At 35.5% G+C, this 25,602-nt stretch overlaps 1 protein-coding gene across 4 annotated transcripts in view; it reads left to right on the top strand.

Moving 5' to 3' along the window:
• The window catches only part of ATF7IP (activating transcription factor 7 interacting protein), a 135,933-nt gene that overhangs the window by 11,994 nt on the left and 98,337 nt on the right, over positions 1-25,602 (top strand). Inside the window, exon 1 of one of the 4 annotated variants that reach the window (XM_033222795.1) lies at positions 6,408-6,739. The exons of 2 other annotated variants lie outside the window; for them this stretch is intronic. In XM_033222795.1, coding sequence (XP_033078686.1) covers positions 6,723-6,739 — 17 coding nt within the window. In that variant the 5' untranslated portion in view covers positions 6,408-6,722. Of the gene's footprint in view, positions 1-6,407; positions 6,740-16,145; positions 16,526-25,602 lie in introns of those variants that run through there. One more of the 4 variants, XM_033222797.1, reaches the window with a different exon arrangement.

Below are 25,602 nucleotides of genomic sequence, written 5' to 3'. Positions count from 1 at the left end.
GAAAATCATGACCCATTCCCTTGATACGGTTAGGACAGTTGTTGATTCATCATGTCAGCTTTATACCAGGATGCCTGCATCTATGAGTCCCTTCCATGTAAATAGTAATAGTTAAGACGATTTGGTACAGTTACTAATAATCTTTTGATGTTTATTTAAAAGACTTAATTTATAAGACACGTTTCCTCAGGTACGGTGGCAGCAAAAATCTTGACTTGTGTTTAGTTCTTGAGTGTCACTGCTCCTTTGTGGCCTAGTTGCTCACTTTATCTTGTATATAACTGTCATCTGTGTAATTTTATTCACCATTGATACAGTTTGGATCCGTATCCCCACCCAAATCTAATGTTAAATCATAATCCTCTATGTTGGATGTGGGGCTTGGTGGGAGATAATTGGGTCATGGGGTGGATTTTTCATGAATCGTTTCGCACCATCCCCCTTGGTACTGTCCTGTGCAATAGTGACTGAGTTCTTGTGAGATCAGGTCATTTAAATAGTGTGTAGCACCTCTTTTCTTTCTCTTGTTCTTGCTTCTGCCATGTGATGTGCATGCTCCCCCTTTGCCTTCCATCATGTTTGTAAATTTCCTGAGCCCTCACCCCGAGAACCCAAGCAGATACCACTGTACTTCCTATACAGCCAGCAAAACTGTGAGCCAATTAAACTTCATTTCTTAATAAGTTACCCATTTTCAAGTATTTCTTTATAGCAATGCAAGAATGGACTAATACAACCATTAGTGAAGATTTCCTTACCTGTCTTCTAGGACCCTTGTTTTCCAAATGCTGTGTCTTTTTATCGACTTATTCTGTCCTTGGCAGGAGAATTCTTAGAATTTTCCCTGCTGGTAGAAAGCTACACATTCTCCAGTAGCTTTTTGAGAAAGGGTGCATGGGTGATACAGGTTTTAAAGACAATGCATGTTTGAAAAATGTCATTCTATATTTTCATGCTTGATTGATAGTTTGGCTGGGTATAGAATTCTAGGTTGAAATTCTTTTCCTTCAGAATTTTAAAGACACTGCTCCATTATTTTCTTCCTACTATTATCACCACTGAGAAATCTGAAGCCATTCTGATTTCTGATTTCTCCTCTCAGTGGAAGCTTATAGAATTGATTATTAGTCTTTAGTCTTACGGCATTTCAACGGAACATGCCCTTGTGTGGATCTGTTTATTATGGTCTGCTGGCATACTTTGGGCTCTTTTGGTCTGGAAATTCTTGCCCTTCAACTCTGGAAAGTTTTCTAAATGATTTCATTGGTGATGTTTGTGTGTGTGTGTGTGTGTGTGTGTGTGTGTGTGATTCCAATTTGAATTTTTTAATGGATACTCCAGTTGTATCTTTTCTTCTGTTTTACAATTTTGCCTTTTTGCTAAGGTTGGTTTCTTCAGCTTTATTATCCAGTCCTTCTATTGAGTTTTTCATTTTTTTCTATCATGTTCTTAATTTTCATTCCTTATCTGTAGCATTCTATTCTTCACTCAAGAATGTAATATCTTGTCTATTATATTAATTTTTTTGGAAGTTTTCTTATTCCTGCATAGTCTATTGCTTCATGTATTTTTTTTGTTTTCGTTTTCCTTTGGTTTCTATCATGTTGGAAACTTTTCTCAATTGCCTTCCTTAGCTAACTGCATAATGTGATGTGGAAGATTAAAAAGTTGATTGCCTTATCTAAATTAGACAGTTTTAAACTTCCCTTTAGGCTGATGAGCCATTTTGGGAGAGTTCTGCAGAGACCTTAGGTCTCACGTCTTGTGCTGGTCAGACACCCCCAGAGAATAGTCTTCCATTTTTGTAAATAGAGAAATAGGCTCTGATTGCCAGCACTCTGGGAGATTCATGAACAGGAGTAGGGATCTCTGCAATCAGGACTTAGTCCTTCTCTTTTTGATATAGTACTCTCAGTTTTCTTTTTTTCTAGACAGAATCTCATTCAAGCTCAGGCCGGAGTGCACTGGCATGATCTTGGCTCACTGCAATCTCTGCCTCCTAGACCAAGGGATTCTCCTGTCTCAGCCTCCCGAGTAGCTGGGATGACAGGTGTGTGCCACCATGCCTGGCTAATTTTTGTATTTTTAGTAGAGATGGGGTTTCGCCATGTTGGCCAGCCTGGTCTTGAACTCCTGACTTCAGTTGATCCACCTGCCTTGGCCTCCCAAAGTGCTGGGATTACAGGCATGAGCCACCGTGCCTGGCCAGGTACTCTCATTTTTAACTGCAGATGTTGTCTTCAGACTTTTGTTAGGGTTGGGAGGAGCAGATAGTCACTGTTAAATGTGTTTGGTAAAGGCATCTAAGATATCTTTCTGCTTCTTAAACAGCAGTCACGATTTTGGCCATTTTATCCTTCTTTCTGCTCCCTTCACTCTGATTTTCAAAGGTGCTTAGTTCTTCTACTTCCTATGATTTTTCAGGTTTCTGCCAGGTAAATTGGATTGGTTCTTAACTTGTTACCACTGCAGCTTGGAATATTGTGTTTTAGGGATTGCTACGTTAGTTATAGCTGGTCCTGCTTATTTGTTTATTTATTTTTGAGACCAAGTCTCACTCAGTCATCTAGGCTGGAGTACAGTAGCTTGATCTCAGATCACTGCAGCCTCCACCTCCCAGGTTCAAGCAATTCTTGTGCCTGAGCCTCCCTGAGTAGCTGCGACTACAGGTGCGCCACCACACCTGGCTGATTTATGTATTTTAGTAGAGACAGGATTTTGCCATCTTGGTCAGGCTGGTCTGGAACTCCTGGCCTTGAGTGGTCTGCCCACTTTGGCCTCCCAAAGTGTTGGGATTACAGGAGTGAGCCATCACGTCTGGCCGATCCTGTTTATTTTTCAGCTTCCCAAATCTTTGTGGCTGTTACCTCTTATTTCTCTCTGTTTTTTAGGATTTATGCCTAAAAAAAAGAACAAAACAAAACTTTATTGTAGTTTTAGTGGGATTTGAGGGAGTGAAATTAGGTGTTCTTAGTTCATCATCTTAATACCATTGTAACATGCCTTTTAGATTTTAATATGTGTAATGTTAATAATAACTTACAATTAGAGCATCTTAATTAAATAAACAAAACATATATTTCCTCTCAACCAAATACAGTGAAACTTTTTCTTTAGATGCTATAGTTTTCAATAATTTGCATATGCAAAGTTTTCAAATAATATAATATATATAAAACGTAATGGTTGACTAGAGTTAATTCTAGTTTTTTTTTTTTCTTTCATTACTAATTATGTGACTCCTGACAAATGATTACATTCACTGGTCATAAAATTTGAGATTGTAGCACTCTAATTTTACATGGTCATTGTAAGAGGGAAATAAAAATAAATGGAATGCAGCTTGAGCAACATAGTGAGACCTTATCTCTACAGAAAATTTTAAAAATTTGCCAGTTGTGGTGGTGTACATCTGTGGTCCCAGTTACTCCAGAGGCTGAAGTGAGAGAGTCTCTTGAACCCAGAAAGTTGAGGCTGCAGTAAGCTGAGCCATGATTGCACCACTGCACTCCAGCCTGTCTACAAACAAATAAACGAAAAAACAAAAAGACTTGTGAAAGTGCTGATTTTTAATTAGGAAAAGATTAAACATTGGATAGTCATGGAATTGTTTCCTGAACATTAGAAATTGGTTGCAAGTATTTATGCTTCTATAAATAAACAACGATTGGTCTCATTACAAATGGCCCTATATAAAACAAATTCCTTATAATCTGTGACATTATACAATCAAGCTGAATCCTGCTTTTTTAGTAATATTAATAAAACTTAAATCACTTGTGTTTCCTGTAGATTTTCTCAGAGTCATCTATCATAAGCACATAGTAGCTCCTATGTAGTTCCTGAAAAGTGCCCTACAAAAGTTGTTTTTCAATCTTGGATTCTGAAGTGCAGATGTTCTTAGGCCAAGACTAAAATCTTAGTAGACATATTAGTTGACTTCTTCTTAGAAAGCAGGAGTTGGGATCCTAAAAATGAAGGTTCTTTTGAGGTTTTTGTGGTAGAAACAAAAACACTGAGAATTTTAGCTCACTATTGAGCAAATAACTGTGTTTTATCCTATGGAAGAGAATGGAAAATGAATTTAAGATGTGATTTATATCCTTATATAAAGATTATTTGCATAAAGATACAAGTGATGGAATGTGGTAAGTATAATGATGATATGCGTAAAAGATATTGAGAGAGTAATGATACCTGGTTTGGGGATGTGCATAGTAAGGAGCTAGTAAGGAAAGAATTGTCAGTGATAGGGTAATATAGGTTGAATCATGTAGAGGATATATCAAGTAAACTGTAGTAATAGGATAGTTTCTTTGGGATAAAGATGTTGGCCTCGACACTGTTTTATCTGAATAACAGCTTAATTATTTTCCTTTTCTAAACTGTTTCATCAGACACAGAAACAGAACCAATGTGTGAAGGGATGGATGAAGCTCTGTCAGCTGGTACTAAGTGTTGTCTAGGTTGCATTTCTGCTTGTATCAGTTTTGTGAAATTTTAGTCTTATTGGAGAATTTTGGATTTTCAGATTAGGGATGTCCAACCTGTATTATTAGTAGCCAGCAGCTTTCTGTTGGTAGACTATGTTTAGACTAAGAAAAAAGTAGTAAGGATTTACATTGGAAAAGTATTTGGCAAGAGAAGGGAGGCTTGAAGGCTTTGACAGTGTGCTCCGTAATTTAAATCTTTGTGGATCAGACTTCCTAAAAACAATTTCTTACATTCCAGAATGTAAGAAAGTGTTCATTAGGCAGCTCTGAATATTTTGGCTATTTGTACCTTCTTTCCCCGCCCCCCAATTAAACATAGATTCCAGTGCTTACAGTAATATCAGTTCTGTTCCAGCCTTTTTCAGTTTACCAAATCTTGCTTTTGTTTTTAATTATATTATTTATTTATTTATTTTTTGAGACAGAATCTGGCTTTGTTGACCAGACTGGATGGAGTGCAGTGGTTAAGTTCACTGTAGCCTTGAACTTCTGAGCTCAAGTGATCTTCCTGCATCAGCCTCCTGAGTAGCTGGAGCTACAGGTTCATATCACCACACCTGTTAATGTTTAAAAAAATTTTTTTTGTAGAGACAGAGATCTCGCTTTGTTGCCAGGCAGGTCTCAAACTCCTGGCTTTAGGAGAGCCTTCCTCCTCGGCCTCCCAGAGTGTTGGGATTACAGGCGTGAGCCACCGCGCTTGGCCTAAGTCTTGCTTTTAATGAAGTCTTTGCTTGAGAATCAGTTATATTTTTGAAGAATTAATATGACTTGGATCAAGTATAACTTTTTTCGATATACTTAAAGCAGTTATCACATTATTCATTTTGCCTCATGGAAAATACATAAAGACCTTTTAAAGATAAGTAATTTAAAAAACTTTTATTATGGAAAATTTCAAATATATACTGAAATAGAGTGAGATAATGAATTCTGTGTGCCCATTGCTCAGCTTGAACCATTGTCAAGTCATAGGGCCAATCTCATTTTAGCTATATCCCTATTACCCCCCATACCCTTAAAACGTTTTAGTAAATACCTATATTTAGTGATGGATAGAGACAAAATACACAGGTTAGCTAAATTTTAGAAAGGTAGACTGAGGAAGAGAGAAAGAAAACGTGGATTCTATCGCTGATGTGAACAGGTTCTCTCTGTGCTTTTGTCCTTCCCTTCTCTTTGATTGATATGTTTCTGCCAATCCACATTTGTTAGATCTCAAATTTGTCTTCCTAATATACCCATTATTAGACTGAGTTTTTACCCTTTTTTAAAATTCCCTTCTTTCCATCAGAAAGAATCTATAATTCTTTGTTTTTATTTGCTTTTTACTCACATCAGAATGTTGGGAGTTCTGTGTCAGGGCAGGAAATGTAATTTGCCCTGGGACTAAACACTCATCTGGGGATGTTAATGTTTGTGACCATTTGTACTACTGAAGAGAAGAAGTTGTTTTTATATCTATGGTAAATTACTCCAAATAAGCTTTTTGCCATCTTCTAGAGACCCTGTTGTCAAGGTTCAAAAATTTAATTGTAGGCTTTAACTGTTCTGCTAGATTTGAGCACTTTGGGGCTTAGATTCTGTGGAGAAAATCTTTAGCCTTCTAAAAATTGAAATTAACTTGATCAATCAAACCATTTTCAGGATTTAAACACTTTTCTAGAAATTATAAAATTGAAATTCTTTTCATGATAAAACTATAAAAGGTAAAAAAAAAAAAAAACCCAAAAAAAAGGCCTTGAGCAAGGTTTAACTTTTTTTTTTTTTCTGGACTGAAATGGAGGCTTTCTTTCAAGCGAATTCCCTGATGTTTGCTCTGTGTGATTTGGCTCTATCTCTGTAACTGCTAATATGTGGCATGGATTTCAAGTTGTTTGGGATCTGGATGTGCCCAAAGTCTGTATTGCAAGACGGGATTCACAGGCATTATGTTACAAAACTGGCTTGCTGCCTTCTGTTTTCTTTTTCTGTGTCCTGTGTAGCTGCATTGTTTGTTGCAGTATATGCATTAGCTGTTGTCTATGTTCAGTTTCCTGCAGGCTGACAAAGTGGGAGGGGCTTTGTTTGTTACATAGCTGAGTTTTCACTGTGTGAGTTCTTGAGTGCACATTGCAGCCATCTTAATTACACTTTTGTGCAACTGAGACTGTGCAGCTGTCTCAAAATGGCTGCTAACCTAGTCTTTGTAGCTGCTTAGGCAGCAAGTGTGCCAGTGAGGAGACTTGTCACATGCATCAGGACCAGAGGTAAGAACCAATTACTCTTTATCTTTAAACATTCTCATTTTTTTCTTTTTAAAAAAAGAATTTAATTGAGTTTACTTAGAAGGACGAACTTAGAGCTTGGTTTTTAAAAAGTTGAAATGTTTGGTAGAACCTTTAAGCCTTTATTATGGAAACAGTACATAGCATGGTGGGGTCAAAGGTTAAATTCTTGTAATTTCTCACCATTTTATGTTCTGTCATTGCCAGGACATTTGATCACCACAGTAGTGCTTTTCTGGCCCTAATTAATGTAATATTCCTTTTGTGTAGTCTTTTTTAGTGTGTTTGGTATTTATTTGTAGAAATTAAAGCAATATATTATCCGAATAGATTTTTTTTAAAGGATCCATAAATAAGCCTTGTTTTGCATAAAGACTACAATATTTCTAGGTTTTTGTGAGGTATTGTGTGGAAGCTTTTTGGGAAGAAGGGTAATTATATAAAGCATGAAAAAAAATTTTTAATACTGTCCAAAATCTTTTTTTGGCATTATGGGTTCCAATTCTTTCTCATCATGCTGCCTCCTCCCAGTATCCAACTCTTAGACATTTTTAATGCTGCTTTGCTTCTTTGTTCAAATTACTTTTTGCTTAAGTTGGCATTCAGATTCAGATTTTGAATTTAGAAATAAATTCACATCTAGTCATGGATACCTCTTCTTAAAAAATATATCTAATGTATTCAAATACCATCAGAGCTGAAGTACTCAGTTGTTGTAGTTAATTAAGTGATATTATTATGTTCATTTTAGTCTTAATTTAAACCTGTAGTATATTTAAAAGAAATATAACTCAATGATTGTGTAAATTTGATTTCAAAAAATTTAAAAAGCTTTCTTAACATTGTTCTGGAGTAGAAATGTTTATTGAGATACTGTAAGTCTGTGGTTACCCAGAAAGATGGGAGAATGAAATTCTTATTCACGTAGTATTTCAGATAGCAGGAAAAAAAAAAGCATACTTTAAGCAGCAATACTTAAATTGCAGTACCTATTAAAATCTTTTTTAGCTGGTATAATATACTCCTGGTTTTGTCCGTAGAGTATTAAGAATATATCCCTGACTTATATGACATAGAGCAGTAAGTTCTAAATTTCTGAGTAGAGCAGCTTTCTAAAAACAGAAACTTTCTGCAAGTTAAACTCTTAGGGAGGATTCCAGTATATAAAAGGGATACTTAACGGTTTCTGCTTAATTCTGCAAGGCTTAAGAAACAAAAGGACACTTGTAATATTTTATTGTTATGTACTTATTTTATATTGTAAACGTATTCATATGCCATGTGTATTTAATAAAATGAGAATAATTTTGCTATTAAGATAAACAAAACTTTGAAACGAGATCATATCTGACAATTATAATTTTATATTAGATCCAGATCTAGTTCACTTATTTGTAGAACCTTGGCCTCTTAAGGCACTATGGAATTCAGTTTGAAAATTATTCTAGAATGTATCTTCTTTATGTTGTTTTTTGATGTTCATGAAGATGGAATATGAGATCTATATGTACATGACTTAACAGTTTAAAATTGTTGCCTTGTCACAGCCTTGTGTTTATATTTGTTTTCGTTACATTTTTTTAAACAAAATAATTGTTTTTCCTAACTGAATCAGTGTCCATTTATTTAGTGGCTTAAAATGTGTTCTGGGATCAGTATTTATCTCAGTTTCATCAATAGCTTTAGCATTTTTGTTTCACTTTAGTCACTACACTGCAAAATCTTTAGGACTGTCTTATATGACATAGTCGATTCTCATAATTTGAACACTAATTTATGTAAATCATTCAGTCATATGAACTGCCCCTTAAAAAGAAAAAGAAAAACATTTTAGTGTGTTTGAGGGATTCTATTCATCATTCCTTTCAGCAAGGTTATCCTTGGAGTGAGTATGGCATAGAAAAGTGAATGTGCTGTGACCTTAATAATTCTTATTTTCATGCTTTTTAATAGTAATAACAGCTCACTATCTTGGTGGCGAGAGTGGGAGGGGAAGAGACTCTGGTGTTTTAAAATACATGTATTTCAAAACATTTTATATAAGCTAGAAAAACTGTCCATGTTGAAATTACTGAGCAGTTTATGCTGGTCTTGAGTGGGATCTTAGGGAAATTTTAATAACCCAGTCTTTTTGCCTTCTATTGTTAACTGTAATATTTACCCCTGCCCTCTACAAGATTATTACTTGCACATGAGGAAATACTAACGCCCTATAGTTACTCAGGATATTATTGCTAATTCTTTCACTGCTGTGTTGCATTTTTGCAACTGTAAGCATAAATTACCCCTTACTGAGATGATTGCTTTTGGGATTGGTGATAGTTTTCAAATTTTCTGTTCCAAGTTCCAGGTTAGCTATTATGCTGGGTAATTGAGGGCATACTAAATCTGAGAGCTGAATAATTGAAGTTTTATGATGTTATTTTGTCACTTGTTAAAATTCTCCCCTTTTGTTTACTCTTTTTCATAAACAATTTAATCTACGTAAGCCTCTAAGAGAAATGTTAGGGTAGTGACACTGGCCAAGGGTCCAAACCTGAATTTGAATACTGTTTTTCCTACCTTTTTCTGACGTTGACAAGCTTATTCCATTTTCTTTCTTTCATTTCTTTCTTTCTTTCTTTCTTTTTTTTTTTTGAGACGGAGTTTCACTCTTGTTGCCCAGGCTGGAGTGTGATGGCATGACCTCGGCTCACTGCAACCTCTGCCTCCCGGGTTCAAGCCTCCTGAGTAGTTGGGATTACAGACATGCACCACCATGCCTGGCTAATTTTTGTATTTTTAGTAGAGATGAGGTTTCTTCATGTTGGTCAGGCTGATCTCGAACTCCTGACCTTAGGTGATCTGCCTGCCTTGGCCTCCCAAATTGCTGGGATTACAGGCGTGAGCCACTGTGCCCTGCTAATTTTTTTTGTTGTTGTTGTCGAGACAGTCTCATTCTGTTGCCGAGGCTGGAGTGTAGTGGTGAAATCTTGGTTCACTGCAACCTCCACCTCCCAGGTTCAAGTGATCCTCCTGCCTCAGCCTCCCCAGTAGCTGAGATTGATTACAGGCGCCCACACCACGCCTGGCTAATTTTTGTATTTTTAGTAGAGACAGGGTTTCACTATGTTGGCTAGGCTGATCTTGAACTCCTGACCTAAAGTGATCCACCTGCCTTGGCCTCCTAAAGTGTAGGGATTATAGGTGTAAACCACTGTGCCCAGCCTTCTTTCTTGCTTTACTGGAGACAGAATCTCACTCTGTTTCTCAGGCTGGAGTACAGTGGCAGTCTGAGCTCACTGCAACCTCCACCTCCTGGGTTCAAACAATTCTTGTACCTCAGCCTCCTGAGTAGCTGGTATTACAGGCATGTACCACCTTGCCCAGCTAATTTTTACATTTTTACTAGAGACGGGGTTTTATCACGTTGGCCAGGCTGATGTTGAACTCCTGGCCTCAAGTGATCTGACCACCTCAGCTTCCTGAAGTGCTGGGATTACAGGCATGAGACATCATGCCCTACGTTCATTCCATTTTTTGATTCTCATTTCTTCATCTATAAAATGGGGGAAATTCCTATTTGGCAAGCATATGCTGAGAATCAATTTACATAATGTTTCAGAATAGTATCTTGAAATACTCTGCAAAAATCTTGCATACTAATTTTCTCAGTAATATCCAAATGCATTTCAGTTTATTTGCCTCTCAAGTGTCATATACCTTTTCAAGTGTGATTGGATCAGTGTATATTTAAAAACGATGAGAAATTTCTTGTATAACTCATACTCAGAAGCAAGAAGTGCTAAGTAACACTATATCCACTTAGTAATGTTATATATTCATTTTTGTAGTACTGGGACCTACTCTGTTAGCATAAATTAGCCATCCTTTGTTGTGTATGGATATAGCAGATGTATTTATTAAGTAAAGCCAATATAGAATGTTGACATTACAGAATTTAGAGGAGTAGGAGAAATGTTTTGGGTATAGTCTGGCTGAGTTCTTCAAATATACTGTGAGAAAATAACTTATCTAAAAACATGACTTGAATTCATGGCCTAGAGTTTCCTGTGTTTCAGTACAAATAAGAATCATAAAAACAGGAATTTCTCTTTCAAAAAAATTCATTTTCAGAGCTACAGACTGGCAACCAGCACTTTTATTCTTGTTTTTATTCTTTAGCCACTAGCCCATTTCTCTAATTGTTAACATTTAAAGTTGTCAGATTTTACCTAAAAATCTAGGTGTCTTGCCTCTTGAAAAGCAAACAACATTTTTGCTTGAGAATAGCAATCTGTATAATTGAGTATAGATACTGTCTCCTTTAGATAGGGCCTCCTCTTGCCCACCTCTGGTCCTCTTCACTGAATCACATTACCTGTGTGGCCTTGGAAAACAGTTCCTTTTAAATATCTATCCTACATATTTGATAGGTTATTGGCAGCCTTAAATATCTAAAATACAACTTCTAACCCAAAAGAAGGTAAACATAAGTAAAATGTAGCCTATTTTACTTGGTAGGAGAGACTTAGAATATATAAAGTCAGTTTACTCTTTAGAAGATGTGGCACCTTTTGTAACCTTTCATTTTGTCCTAATTTTTTATAGAGTGCCGTGGGAGCCAAATGAAGGAGATCCAATGACATAACAACAAGTTGGCCGGGCGCGGTGGCTCAAGCCTGTAATCCCAGCACTTTGGGAGGCCGAGACGGGCGGATCACGAGGTCAGGATATCGAGACCATCCTGGCTAACCCGGTGAAACCCCGTCTCTACTAAAAAATACAAAAAACTAGCCGGGCGAGATGGCGGGCGCCTGTAGTCCCAGCTACTCGGGAGGCTGAGGCAGGAGAATGGCGTAAACCCGGGAGGCGGAGCTTGCAGTGAGCTGAGATCCGGCCACTGCACTCCAGCCTGGGCGACAGAGCGACAGAGCGAGACTCCGTCTCAAAAAAAAAAAAAAAAAAAAACAAGTAACAATTGATCGAAAGTGAAGAGATTAAAAAAATACTAATTAGAAACATAAGTATCTTGAGATCTTTTATGTGATAATCAGTTCTGTTTTCTTTAAATGTTATCACTGTGTTAAAGGACATCACTAGCAACTTGATGTTCTTAATGGTGATACTGAATAAGAAAAAGTTAAAGTGTATTCAAGCTATGCGGTTTACTGAACAGGTAAATGAAATAACATTTTATGAAAGATTTTTGCTCAAATTGGTTGAGCTAAGAAGTTTTATCACTTAAAATAATGAGTAAATGTCCTAATAGAACGTTTTCTTAACTGTACACTAGATTAGATAATGGCTGTTAGGCCATTACAAACTTTATTTTTTGGATAACTTCTGTTTACATTTATTAATTTAACATTTACAGTGTCTATGTGAAGACTACCTTGATGATGCATGAAACATGATAATTTATAATCTTTATCTGACTTAAATTTGAATTCCACATTTCCCAGAGGAAAGCCAGCTTGTTAACATTCAAATAATACCACAACATTGGTAACTCTAAGGAATAGCTGAAAGACTGTTACGCCTTTTTGGAAAATGTTTTCTAGTTAGAGTTCAACTTTAGAGAAAATTGAAAAAGTGATTAACTTGCACAGGAAACAGTGACTCCCCTGCTTTACTGTTCTTCACACTTTGAAAAGAGAAAGTGATTTGGGAGAAAGCCTAATGTCTATTCAAATAAGTGATTGTTTTTTTAATTGCCCAGGTTAGAACCCTCACAAAGAGTTCTCTGTTGATGATTTGTAACTGTCTGTTATTATTCATTAATATGTGAATATGGAAATTGTGAAAACAGCACGAATTGATTTAGTAAATCTTCATCAGTTTAATGAAAGAGGGGCCTTAACACTGGAGGGAGGTCTGAGGAGTTGCTTCTGCATCTGCCTAAGGGAATCTGTCTTTCCTTCTGAAGTAAGCCAGATACAGCTAGCCAACTGCCAGTAGAACTATCTGACCTAGTATATCCCTTTGTTGGATATAGAAGTACCTGTACCATGGCATACATAATGGAAAACGTTAGTATAGAAGTTAGGAAAAGATTATTTCTGCTCTGATACTGTTATTAAGTAATTATGTAGTTTTAGATGAATATTTAACCTCTTTGTGTTATCCCTGATCATTAATTGAGAGGGGTCGTTGGAAGAACACCAATTTTGAGTCAAACAGAGTCAGGGTGAATCCATGTTCTTCCTCTCATTAGTTATAGGTTATATGAAAAATGGATATATAGTGTTCAAAGTACAGTACCTATGTATAATTATGTGTTCAATAAGTCTTAGGTATTTTGTTTGTTTTGAGACAGAGTTTCGCTCTTGTTGCCCAAGCTGGAGTGCAATGGTGCAATCTCAGCTCACTGCAACCTCCGCCTCCTGGATTCAAGCAGTTCTCCTGTCTCAGCTTCCTAAGTAGCTGGGATTATAGGTGTGCGCCACCATGCCCGGCTAATTTTGTATTTTTAGTAGAGACAGGGTTTCACCATGTTGGCCAGACTGGTCTCGAACTCCTGACCTCAAGTGATCTGCCTGCCTCGGCCTCCAAAAGTTCTGGGATTACAGGTGTGAGCCACCACGCTTGGCCAAGTCTTAGGTATTTTTATGGAATAAGGCAAGTTACTTATTTTCAGAACCTCAGTTTTTCTTGTTTTTAAAATGGGAATAATGTTTATCATAAAGAACTAATATTGGGGTTTAAATGAGGATAACAAATACAAAGCGACTAGTGAAGTGTAGCACAAATTAAATATTGGTTGCATTTGTTTCACAAGATTCCCTTTAGCACAGATCTTTGTTTTTTTCTTTTAAAAATCATTATTTCAGGAAGAATGGGATTAGGAGAAATCTGGTCTACTGGGTAGTTTGGAAACGGATCTTTAGGGAGAGGGCATTTTTAGGGGCCTGGCTGATTTACAGGAAAAATGTCAGAGAGCAGGGTGTTTAGAATCTCCAAGTGAAGACTTTGAAGAGTCTAAAGGGGACAAAATAAGAATTCTTATTTGTGCAAAGGCAGCATGGTAGAGTGAAAACTAAAACAGACTGTGAATTGATCAATTACTCAACAAATTTAACAGCTATTTATTATGCACCTATTATTTGCCAGGTACTGTTTGATGCTTAGCATATAAGATCCTTGCTCTCCCTCAGGGAGTTTACACTGTGGAGGGAGTGGGAAGACACAGACAATAAATATGAGAGAAGGTTGCAAATACGTAGGGATTATGAATGCTGTGGGGTAGGGTAGAATAGGTATAAGAGCTAGATGAGCAGTACTCAAAACGGGGCCTGTGATCAGTCTGAGAACTGTTTGCTTCTGGTCCTCTGTGAGATAACTGAAATTGAGAGTTTATAGAAATTTTTATGTCAATCTGATAATGTAATTTTATGTCAGTTGAGTCAAAACAATTAAGACTCATATTTTATATGCCTATTTTAAATTTCATTTTTCAAGTAATTCATTGCCACCATATTTTACAACAGCATTGATCTATAGTGGGTTGAAAATAAGACACCAGTCTTTACTATATTCATTTGAGCAAGCTAGATCAACAGTTGCCATTGTTAGTACTTTTAGTAAGCGTGTTGTGGAGATTTTCAGCTTCTTTTGATGAATTAATTCACTGTCAAGTAATTAGCTTATTTGTCTTAAAAATATTTACATCCGTGTTATTTACACTATATTTTATGTTGGACTGAATGATTTTAGGTCTTTTGATTTTCAAATACTTTTATTCATGGTTGGATGCATGATACAAGTAGGAAGAGAGCAAAATTATAAGGTATATAATAAGTGATTTTTTAATTTTTAACTTCTAGATTCTGTTCTCAATACTTAGATTATTTCTAATATATTTTTTCTCAACTCATATTTTATGATCAGTATATGATACTTAGAAAGCTCTTTTGATATAAGACCTTTCCTCCAACCAAGAGTTAATTGATGTGGTGTACACTGCATTAAATTAAATCATCATGTTTGTTCCCATCACTTCATCTGCTGCTGGTGGGTCATAGATCCTGAGAAGAGAATATAGTTGTTTGAGGAAATTTATCATTGATAACCTAGGTAATATTTTTGATCGTCTGTGTAAGTTCTACCATTTGCTATTGATAAATGATAACTTTATGAGTCCCCTCATTTATAGCCCCATTATCTTTTTTATGTAATAGGGGTAACTTAAGAATTATGTTGAAGATAGCTGAAAATAAGATTTAGAAATACGGGAAATATTTTGGATAACCCCTAGTTAGCATTTTAAGTACTTCTTTTCATTTTATTATTTCAGATGTGGGACTAAATTAGTTTCTGGACTGTTATTTTAAAATGAAATTTAATATATCTATAGCCTTAATGAAAATGGTAATGGAGTAGAATTATATATTAATCATAAATTAACTACAAACTAAATAAAAATTTTTAAAAAAGGCCTTACAGATAATGACTCAACTCTTGCCATGTCATATCTGGCCAGTGAAAACAATACATGAATGATATAGGCTTGAAAAGAATGTGGCACAGACAGAATATTTTCTTGTGAAGATGTTCTTAATTTAATATGCCTAGGTTTTGGTACTGAGCATATGCTTTGGTAATATTAACTAGTGGTAAATGTGTTGAATTATTTAACCATCATAATAGTGATACCTAAAGGTACACAATTCTTATTATTTGGTGAAATGTTAAACAATATACTTCTAAGAGCAAATCTACTTAATGATGTTTACTATTTAATTGATTAGTTAAAATTTGAAAGGTAGTTGTAGAGTAGAATGAGGATAGCTTTTAGGTAAGTGAATTATAATTTGTATTTTTAATGATTGTTAAACAGCAGCCATTGAATTTACGTGGTCTGTGCCATAAGTAAGCTTAGGCTTTTGAATATCTCTGAGAGTTAAAAATATTTTTCTTGTGGTGGGGGGTGGAATTTCAGTTATATAAGAATTATAAATTGGTTTTCTTTTATTACCTGCATTTGAATTATATTAGTAAGTAGATAACTAGATATATTCTAGAACCAGTCAGTACATGTTGGGGAACGAATGGTGAGGGTTTACTCAGCAGTACTCTCCTTTAGTTTGGTCATGAAATGAGGACTGCTTTATGTAAATTGTTCTTACTGGCGCCAGCTAGCTGTAACTGCAGTCTGGCTGTGCTGGGCAGCAAATAAAATGTGTCATGGATTTTCTGTTTGGAATGTATAAGAATTCAGCCTTTTGGACTGAAAGAACAGAGTTGATACATTAGAATAGCAGTAGTGAGACCACAATTGACAGTGACTATGTGAAATAGTGAGAAGCTATAAGCCTTTTAAGCTTTTAGTTCTTTTATAGATTTATGCCTATTGATACTATTGGGTAATATGTGGGAGGTACTTAACTGCACACAGTTGCTGCAGACCTAATAGTTGGCAGCATAGAAAGCAGTACAAAGAATTCTGATTCTAGGCATTTTCACTTGAAATAGTCATTTTGAAGATATACTCTGTGTGTTCTATGAGCTTCATTGACATATTGTCTGACGTTTTTTGGCTTTTGTGGTAAATGGGATGTATGCTGCACAAACTACCCAACAGATGTGAACCACTGTTTGAAAGGAATTTTAATATGTAGCCAACCTACTATATTCTTTTTTTTTAATGAATATGAATCAAACAAGAAATTTAGACTCAAGAAGGCTGACCTAGAAGTCTGCATTAGCTTTTAATGTTTATACAAATGAACTAAGTAGCAGTGGTTTACAGAAGAGGAAGTCCTTTTCACAGTGTCAAGCTGCCCACAGGTAAGAGATTCAGGTCCTTTTTCTGTGACATCTACCCCCCAGGCTTTATATTTTTCTCTCACCATTGGGAAGTTTTAAAAAATTTGTTTGTTTCTAGTTCTAATGAAAACAGGATTGGTAGATCGTTTAATGTTAATATTCAGGAGATTTTGAATGCCACATTTGGATTTGGTATTTTTAAAAATGTAATTTTCATCTTCTCAAAATTCCTTCACATTTGAATTCAAATGAACTAACAGTGGACTTCATATGTGATTATTACTCATGTATACAATATGTTCATATTACATAGAAATCAGTTTTAGATCTCTTTTCATTATAGTCTGTTAGTGTATTCTCAGTTGTAGTGACACCAACTGGTACATGCAGAGAGATGACATTTTGTAACCTCACTTAAGTATAAAGTTTAAGTTTAAATTTACCACTTTGAATTCACCTTTACAAATCAGAGTGCTTATGTTTTCAAATATGGCTCATTGACATACATTAGATAATGTGTATTTATACATATAACTTGGTCAATTTTTCTACTTCCACCCTTATTCTTTCCATTTCTCTATATTTAAATTTATTATTTTAATAAAGTGAATTTTAAAAGTATAAAATGAATGTATAGGAATTCCATTAAATTTAATATTTCTTAACCTGGGTTAAAGGAACACAGTCATTTGTTATTATTTTTTTCTATGCTTGAAATATTGTATACAAAAATACAAAATTCCATTGCAATAAAAATAATACCATTACTGTAAAGATACGAAGGTGTATGCTTATAAAGAAATGCCAGTATGTGTGTTCATTCGTATCAGTATGGCCAGAGATACATTACTGATTGTAATAATTTTTGGAGGGTGGGTGTGAAGAGTTGAATAGCAGAGTCAAGTGAAGAGTGGTAGTGAGATAGCTTAGAGAAGTGTATCAAAGAAAGGAATTATGTTAGGCAGCTCTCTGCTCTTTCCCTCCCTCTTTAGAAGTCAAGCAGCAGGCTCTTTCTGTAACCATAAAGTGTTACTTTTAGGTGGGACTTCCAGTTCTCTAATTTCTGAAAGTTTGGTTGCTTACTGCTACATGGTTGTATACTTTAAAACTGGGGGCCAGCTATAATAGAAGCCACACTCATGTTTCAGGGGCAGGGACTGTTCCTTACTTGTTGCCTTTTGACAGTGTTGCTTGGATTAAAAAAAAAACCAAAACATGTATTTTATTGAGTATAGAAACAACATTTTTTGTGTGTGTTTCATCTCAGTAAACAATTTCACTATGATTGACAAAATGATAATAGTAGAAAGAAATAATTTTGATTAATGTGTTTGAGGTTGGATGAGGGAAAGGTCATGCTTCTTGGTGTGGAAAACATACACATCTGAAACAGTAGGAAAAAGTTTTTCAAACTTCTCTTGTGCTATTATATTGGTTAGGAGAATGCTGCGCAGGGAAGATAGTTGAGATGGGTTGGTTTTTTAAATATAGACAAAGAGAAAAAGAGTTGATAGACAAAAACAGGAATTTATTGAATGCTGTTAGAGTTGGAGGTCATAGCAAAGAAAAATGAGGGATAGTAGGACAGAGGTGTATTTTGTATATAGACAACCAAAACAAAGATAAAAGTCATGAGTATGATTACAGGCGTGGTGGCTCGCGCCTGTAATCCCAGCACTTTGGGAGGCCAAGGCAGGCGAATCACCTGAGGTCAGGAGCTGGAGACCAGCCTGACTAATATGGTGAAACCCAATTTCTACTAAAAATACAAAAAATTAGCCAGACATGGTGGCGTGCACCTGTCATCCCAGCTACTTGGGAGGCTGAGGCAGGAGAATTGCTTGAATCTGGGAGGCAGAGGTTACAGTGAGCCAAGATCGCACCATTGCACTGCAGCTTGGGCAACAAGAGTGAGACTCCGTCTCTAAAAAAAAAACCAAAAACAAACAAACAAAAAAACAAAACACCAAAAAAAGAAAGTCATGAGGATAAAGGTATATATAGTCTTTGAGGCTATTGAAGTTGAGTGTGAATGATCCAAAATTTGTAGTATAAAAATCTTTGAGTTCCTAAAAAGTGTTTGTGTTCCCCTTAAAAAACAATGTATTTAGCAAGCAATGTAGAATCTCAAAATCTTCAAAATGAAATTAACTGATGAAAAGTCTAAAATGAATGTATTAATTAGGAATTCAATTAAATTTAATATTTCTTAACCTGGGTTAAAGGAACATAGTCATTTGTTATTCTTTTTTTCTGTGCTTGAAATATTGTATACAAAAATACACAATTCCATTGCAATAAAAATAATATATTACCATTGCTGTAAAGATGTGAAGGTGTATGCTTATAAAGAATTTTAAAATTTTGTATACAGTATTTCAGGTAGTTTCTAATATTGCTCTTTGCACTGGAACCTACTGTTTGATATTCCTGACAGATAATTATGTAGTTTATACTTCACCATTTCTAATGATGGAAGGGAGAGTCTCTAACTTCATAAGGCAGTTTCTTCTTTTGTTGGGCATCCAAACAAATTAATGTTTGTTGATTTTGAGATGAAGTTGCCTTTCATTACTTTTATTTTTGCCTGTCATAGTCCCCCACTTCCTATCTGTCTGTAGCTCTCTTTCTCTGACAAATAGGTACTATTTAAAGAAAGCTCATTAAAATTTTCTTATGTTTTCTAGGCTAAATATCAATATCCTTCATTTTTTCCCAACATTTCCTCATACAGCATACTGTTCCAGAGCATTCTTTAGCATGGTCATCCCGCAGTTATTAAGTCCTTCTTTATCTGTGATGCTCAGAACCAAACATAATTAACTACTCTAAAAATGTTCCCCTTCTCCTTGGCTATCTGTTTATTCTACAGTTTAACTTTGCATTAGCATTTTTGGTAGCCACCTTGAGCTGTTGGGTTTTCTGAGTTTGCATTAAGTTAAAACACCTCAGTCTTTCCCTAACAGGCATTGATAAACTTTAATATACTTTAATATTTGAAACAACTATGTTACCTTATTACGTTTTCTTAATTTCTAATGTTGTTCATTATATTTAGTATGCTTTGTCTCCATCTTCCTTGCAAGGTTTTTTTTCTGTTTTAATAGTGTTTTTAAAGAACTGGCTTTTGGTTCCTTGATTGCTTGCTCTTTTGTTTTCTTTCATAATTTTTCTGCTTTTATTGTAATTCCATGCTTTGGGGTTATACCTTTTTGCCTTTATTAATGTTTTTGAGTTTTTTGTTAATATATGCATTTAAGGCTATCAGTTTTAATCTGAATATCATTTTAGCTGATTTCCTTAGGTCGTATTCTGTTAGTACTTTGTTGGTATTTTATCACTGATTTCCTCCTACCTCTAAAAGTTTTTTTTTTTTTTATAAGGAGATAATTTTTCTGTCATCTTGTTGGTATATTTATTACATTATGACCAGAGAATATAGCCTTGTGTGTGTTTTTTTTTTTTGTCTTTGAATTTGTTAAGATTTTCTTGTCACCATATACATGGTCAATATTAATGTACATTGGCTATATTTGTAAAATTTGGTTTTGGGTTTACTGGATATACAGTTCTATTTATTGTTCTGTTATTCTGGCATGCTAATAGGATGTTCATTCCTTGTTTTGTTTTCTTCATCCATAGATTTATCTCTGATTGTGAATTTATTAGTTTTTTCCTGAATTATTTAAACCTGTTTTATCAATAGGACATATCTCTTTTTTTGTTCTATTACTTGATTTTCAACTTGAATTCTTTTTTATATGTCATATATAGGTTTCATATGTATACCTACCATTTTTGGGGGTTACTATTTGCCTAGCATATCATTTTCTGCCGTCCTTCTGTTTCAACCTTAATATACTATTACTCTAAGGTATGTCTTGTTTATAGTGCATAGCTAATGATATTTTTGTTGCTTTACACAGCTTGAAACCCACCAGGTTTTTCCTGATTGATAATTTTCTTTATTTTTGTCCCATATTCTGCAACTTACTAGTTTGTTAACTTACACATTGCAATTATCTGGCATAAATAACATATTTATTTTAAAGATGATTGATCCTCAGTTACTTCAGCCTGCTCAAGAGTTTTACCTTCGGAGCTTTGCTAGTTTCCTTATCTTAATTCCTTCATAGGGTCTTCTGCTGTCTTGTCTTGTACTTATATTTATATAGAATCATTTTACCAAGGGTCTGCATTCTCTGCTTTACTCAGAAGTAATACATTTATTTCCTCATTCAAGCTGATTGTTAGCTTTGCTAGCTATACAATTCTACAGTGAAAATAACTTTTCCCATGAATTTTAAGGGTTTTTTTTTTTTTTTTAGCTTTCAGTATTGCTGATGACAAGTCTGATGCCAGTTTAATTCTTTCTCTTCTGTAGTTAAATGATACTCTAAGTTATTAATATTTCCCTATAATGATTTTCTGAAATCTTATCACAGTATGCCTAGGTGTCAAAAAATTTTATTTTGCTTGTTTTAATTTAGTCTGTTTTGGGATTCAGTAGGCCTTTATTATTGGAAAACTTGTGTATTTTTTCAGATTTGCTGATTTTTTTTTTTTTTAATTTTCTTATGTTTTTCCCTCCTTTTTTTTCTTGGTTCTTTTTTTCCAAAACTTGAATTAATTGAAAGTTGTTGCTTCTGGGTATATTTCTTACGTGTTTGTTCTTGTGGGTGTAATAGCTTCTCATACACTTAGAGGATTTTTTAATATACTATTTTAAAATGTCTTCTGTTTATTCTCCTACTGATTAGCTAGTGTTTTTTGTGGGGTTTTTTGTGACCTTTTGTTTTGAATTCTTGAATGTATTTGAATTCTTGAATGTATTTGAATTCTTGAATGTATTCATTTGAATTCTTGAATGTATTCATTTTTGTATTTGAGATTTCCTGTTTTACTTTGGCTGGATGCTGATGGTTCAGGTGACTGTGAGTGGTGGGCAAGTGGTACTTGCTGCACATGGGGTATGCTGGTAATTTGTCTTTGGGATGGTAGCTTCCATGTCTCTCTGGAGGCATAGTGTCTATGTAAGTTACTACTCTAGCTCACAAATGTCACTGCTGCCCTGGTTTAGCACTAGCATGGAAGAGAGAATGTCTGATGAACTTAACTGTTCAAATACCAATTACATGAGTGTATTTTCATGTGATGATTCACACTGGCCTATCAGGTCTAAATTGAAAGTCTGTTATTTGTATCCCCTTATCTCTCTGTAAGTGAGGTACTTTAACTAGTTTGACATTTATCCTTCTAGTCTTTAAAATATCACTTGCATACCTGTATATATGTTTAGATTTGTGTGTGTGTGTTTTAAAATATAATGGCATAAAAACAGGGAACATTTATTAGCTGCTTACAGTATCTAAGTACTTTCTATTTATTATGTCATTTAATTCCCATAACATTTCCATGAAGGCAGACTTGGTTATTTCAGTTTCATAGATGAGGATACTGAGGTAAGGAGAAGATACATATTTTAGATAGATAACCAGGAAATAATAGGATTAATATTTAAAAAGGTATTTCTGGTCCTGGGATTTGCGCTATTAATTACTAAGAAGTCTGCTTTTTTGGTACATTTGACAATATTTCTCAGAGATTTTTCTTTTTTAATGCCTGCGATATTAAGGGTTTTTATTTTTGTATTTGCTATGACAGTGCAGCAGTAGGCATCCTGATACATTCCTTTGTAAAACATGTTGGTACATAGATAGATACCTTAAAGGTCCTTTGGTGTGTCAAAATGATGCACAGTTCCTGCTTATTTGTCCTTAAAAATGGATAAGACACTTAACTCTTCTGCTTATGGTATATAATACCGCTCATTTCTGTATATTAATGCTAACCAGAAATAATTGCCAATCTGATGTTTAAAAATGGATTTTCTCTTTTTGTTTTGTCTTTTTTTGATGATTAGATTGAATGCCTTTTCTTGTATGTGTTGTTTTATGAATTGGCTGCTCATGTTTCTTTATTTTTTTTCCAACTGTTTGTCCTTTTCATTCACTAATAGATTTTCTTTTTTATTCTGGATACTAATCCTATATCTCTATGCCATTTTTTTCAGGGATTTCTCCTAACTTGTGGTTACTTGTACTTTCTGCGCCTTTGAATATTTCTATTAATTTTATATCTAGTGTCTTTGCTATTGCACTTAACTGCTATTTTGATCTATTTTCCACCATTTATTTCAAAATCCATTTCTTCCTTATTTGTTATGTTTTGTTTTTGTTTGAGACAGAGTCTTGCTCTTGTCACCCAGGCTGGAGTACAGTTGCGCGATCTCGGCTCACTGCAACCTCTGCCTCCCGGGTTCAAGCCATTCTCCTGCCTCAGCCTCCTGAGTCACTGGGATTACAGGTGTCTGCCACCACGCCCAGCTCATTTTTGTGTTTTTAATAGAGATGGGGTTTCGCCATGTTGGCCAGGCCAGTCTTAAACTCCTGACCTCAGGTGATTCGCCAGTCTTGGCCTCCCAAACTGCTGGGATTACAGATGTGAGCCATCATGCCTGGCCTTTCTTCCTTATTTGTGATGCTTCTCTGTCATAGTTACATTTTTTATTGTTTGTGTCTGTCTTTTGGATAATTATTCTGTTGTACTCTTTTTTTTTATACTTATGATAATAATGCTTTGTTACATGCTGTCGCATTTGAGAGGGCAAACATTCCTCATTACTTTTGATTTTCAGGTTTTCCCTGTTTTTAGCATTGTTTCACTTAGAGATTAAGTTTTCTTTTTTTTTGGGATATGGAGTCTCGCTCTGTCGCTCAGGCTGGAGTGCAATGGCGCTGGGCTCACTGCAATCTCTACCTCCTGGATTCAAGCAATTCTCCTGCCTCAGCCTCCCGAGTAGCTGGGATTACAGGCATCCATCACCATGCCCCGCTAATTTTTGTATTTTTAATAGAGATGGGGTTTCAACATGTTGGCCAGGCCGGTCTCTTAACTCCTGACCTCGTGATCTGCCCACCTCGGCCTCCAAAAGTGCTGGGATTGCAGGTGTGAACCCCCGCACCTGCCCTCAGATTAAGTTTTAAAAGCTTGTCATGCTACAAAATACCTAGGTGGAATTCTCTGTTTCTTTTTTCTTTCTTTCTTTCTTTTCTTTCTTCTTTCTTTCTTCTTTTTTTTTTTTTTGGAGGCAGGGTCTCATTCTGTCACGCAGACTGGAGTGCAGTAGCATGATTATAGTTCACTGCAGCTTTGACTTCTGGGGCTCAAGTGATTCTCCCACCACAGCCTCCCAGGTAGCTGGGGCCACAGACACGTGTCACCACACCTGGCTAATTTTTTAATTTTTTGCCGAAGTGGGGTCTCACTATGTTGCCCAGACTGGTCTTGAACTCGTGGGCTCAAGCAGTCCTCTTGTCCCAGCTTTCCAAAGTATTGGGATTACAGACATGAGCCACCATGCCTGGCTATAGTTACTTTTTAAAATTCTCCTTTTTTTTTCTTTAGTCACCTCCCTGACAATACTTCTAATAAATTTTATCCAGGAAGAATTGATTTTTTTTTACGTTGAGTCTTAGCTCTAACATTTCATAAGACGGCTCTAACATGTCATGTAAGTGTTTCTAGATACCTTTTTCTTGCCATTCTGATTTTTTTTTTTTGAGACAGAGTCTCCCTCTGTTACCCTGGCTGAAGTACAGTGGCGCGGTGTGGGCTCACTGCAACCTCCGCCTGGGTTCAAGTGATTCTTCTGCCTCTGCTTTCTGAATAGCTGGAATTTTATCGTGCCTGGCCAATGTTTTGTATTTTTAGTTGAGATGGGGTTTCCCCATGTTGTCCAGGCTGGTCTTGAACTTCCAAGCTTAGGCGATCCACCCACCTCACCCTTCCAGAGTGCTAGGATTACAGTCATGAGCCACAGCACCCGGCCTGAATGTTTTCTTTATTGGATCTTTTGACTCCTGTTTGAGCTTTTACTGGTTTGCTCAGGATTTTCACAACGTATTGAATATAGTGTCATATCCTTTGTTTTTGTGTTTAAGAGAAATGTCTGTGGTGTTTTATTCCTATGGTGTTTTTTGTGTTGAAGAGAAATATCTGTGGTGTATTATTATGGAATTTCTTGTTAGTTTGAAGTGATCTTTATCAGCTTAAGGAATGATTTTTATGTTCTTTATTTTTATCAGTGCTTAATTTTAATTTTTATCAGTGAATGAGTGTTGAAACATTAGTGTCTTTTCAATTTCTGTTAAGAAATGAGTTAATTTTTGTTTACCATTTTTATATTGTCAGTAAATTTCCTACTATGCTTTAAAAATTATTAGAGGTACTTAAAATAGAAAAACAGTGCAGTTTAGGATAGAGACGTTAATCTCATCTTTTAATAGTTAACCAGGAATATGGGGATACAAGAATTCGAAGAAAATGTGTAGTTTCTTGCCTCCTGGCCTTAATGATCTGACATAGTCACAGTCAGGCCCCACAAACTGCTCTTCTAGTCTCTCTAAGCACTGTTCTTTGTACAGTATATTTATTGAATTGATTGTTGTGCTGTTAACAGTGAGGTGGCTGATCAAACTTTTTTCTGTTTACCAGTCAAATGGCTTCAGACTGTTTGTGTCAACAGTAGAAAAGATGATTAAAAATTTAGAAGAGAAATATGGTATTTGGAAATACCAAAATAAGATCCTAGATCTGCATTTGTGAACCCTCAAAAAGAGCTTAGTTGTATGTACTTGGTGTCTTACTGCATTTATCATTGAATTTCCTTGGAATTTTTCTCCCCCACTTCTCTGTCTCCTCTTCCTCCTTTTTAATTTTTTTTTTAATTCTGGAGGCTCTAGGCTCAGTTAAATATTTTCATGTGGCAGAGAGCCAGATTTCCAATAGCCCCGAACTCAGCATGCTGCTGTTGCTTAGCAACTACTTGTGAAATCTTGTGGCTATAACTGAATTATAAATAGGGTTATGAGCAGAAGTGCAATTGAAATTGAGATTGGAAAGAAAGGCATACTCTTTTTTTCCCCCCCATCTCACTTGAATTTGAGTGATTTTTTTTTTTTTAATGCAGAGTCAGTTTTCAGAAATCTGGCTCATAAACATTGGTAATACTAACCCTATCAGGAAGACAATATGGG

Source organism: Trachypithecus francoisi, unplaced genomic scaffold (assembly GCF_009764315.1).
Source record: "Trachypithecus francoisi isolate TF-2019V2 unplaced genomic scaffold, Tfra_2.0 Lachesis_group11, whole genome shotgun sequence".
Taxonomy (NCBI): domain Eukaryota; kingdom Metazoa; phylum Chordata; class Mammalia; order Primates; family Cercopithecidae; genus Trachypithecus; species Trachypithecus francoisi.
This window is presented reverse-complemented; position numbering and strand designations above follow the sequence as displayed.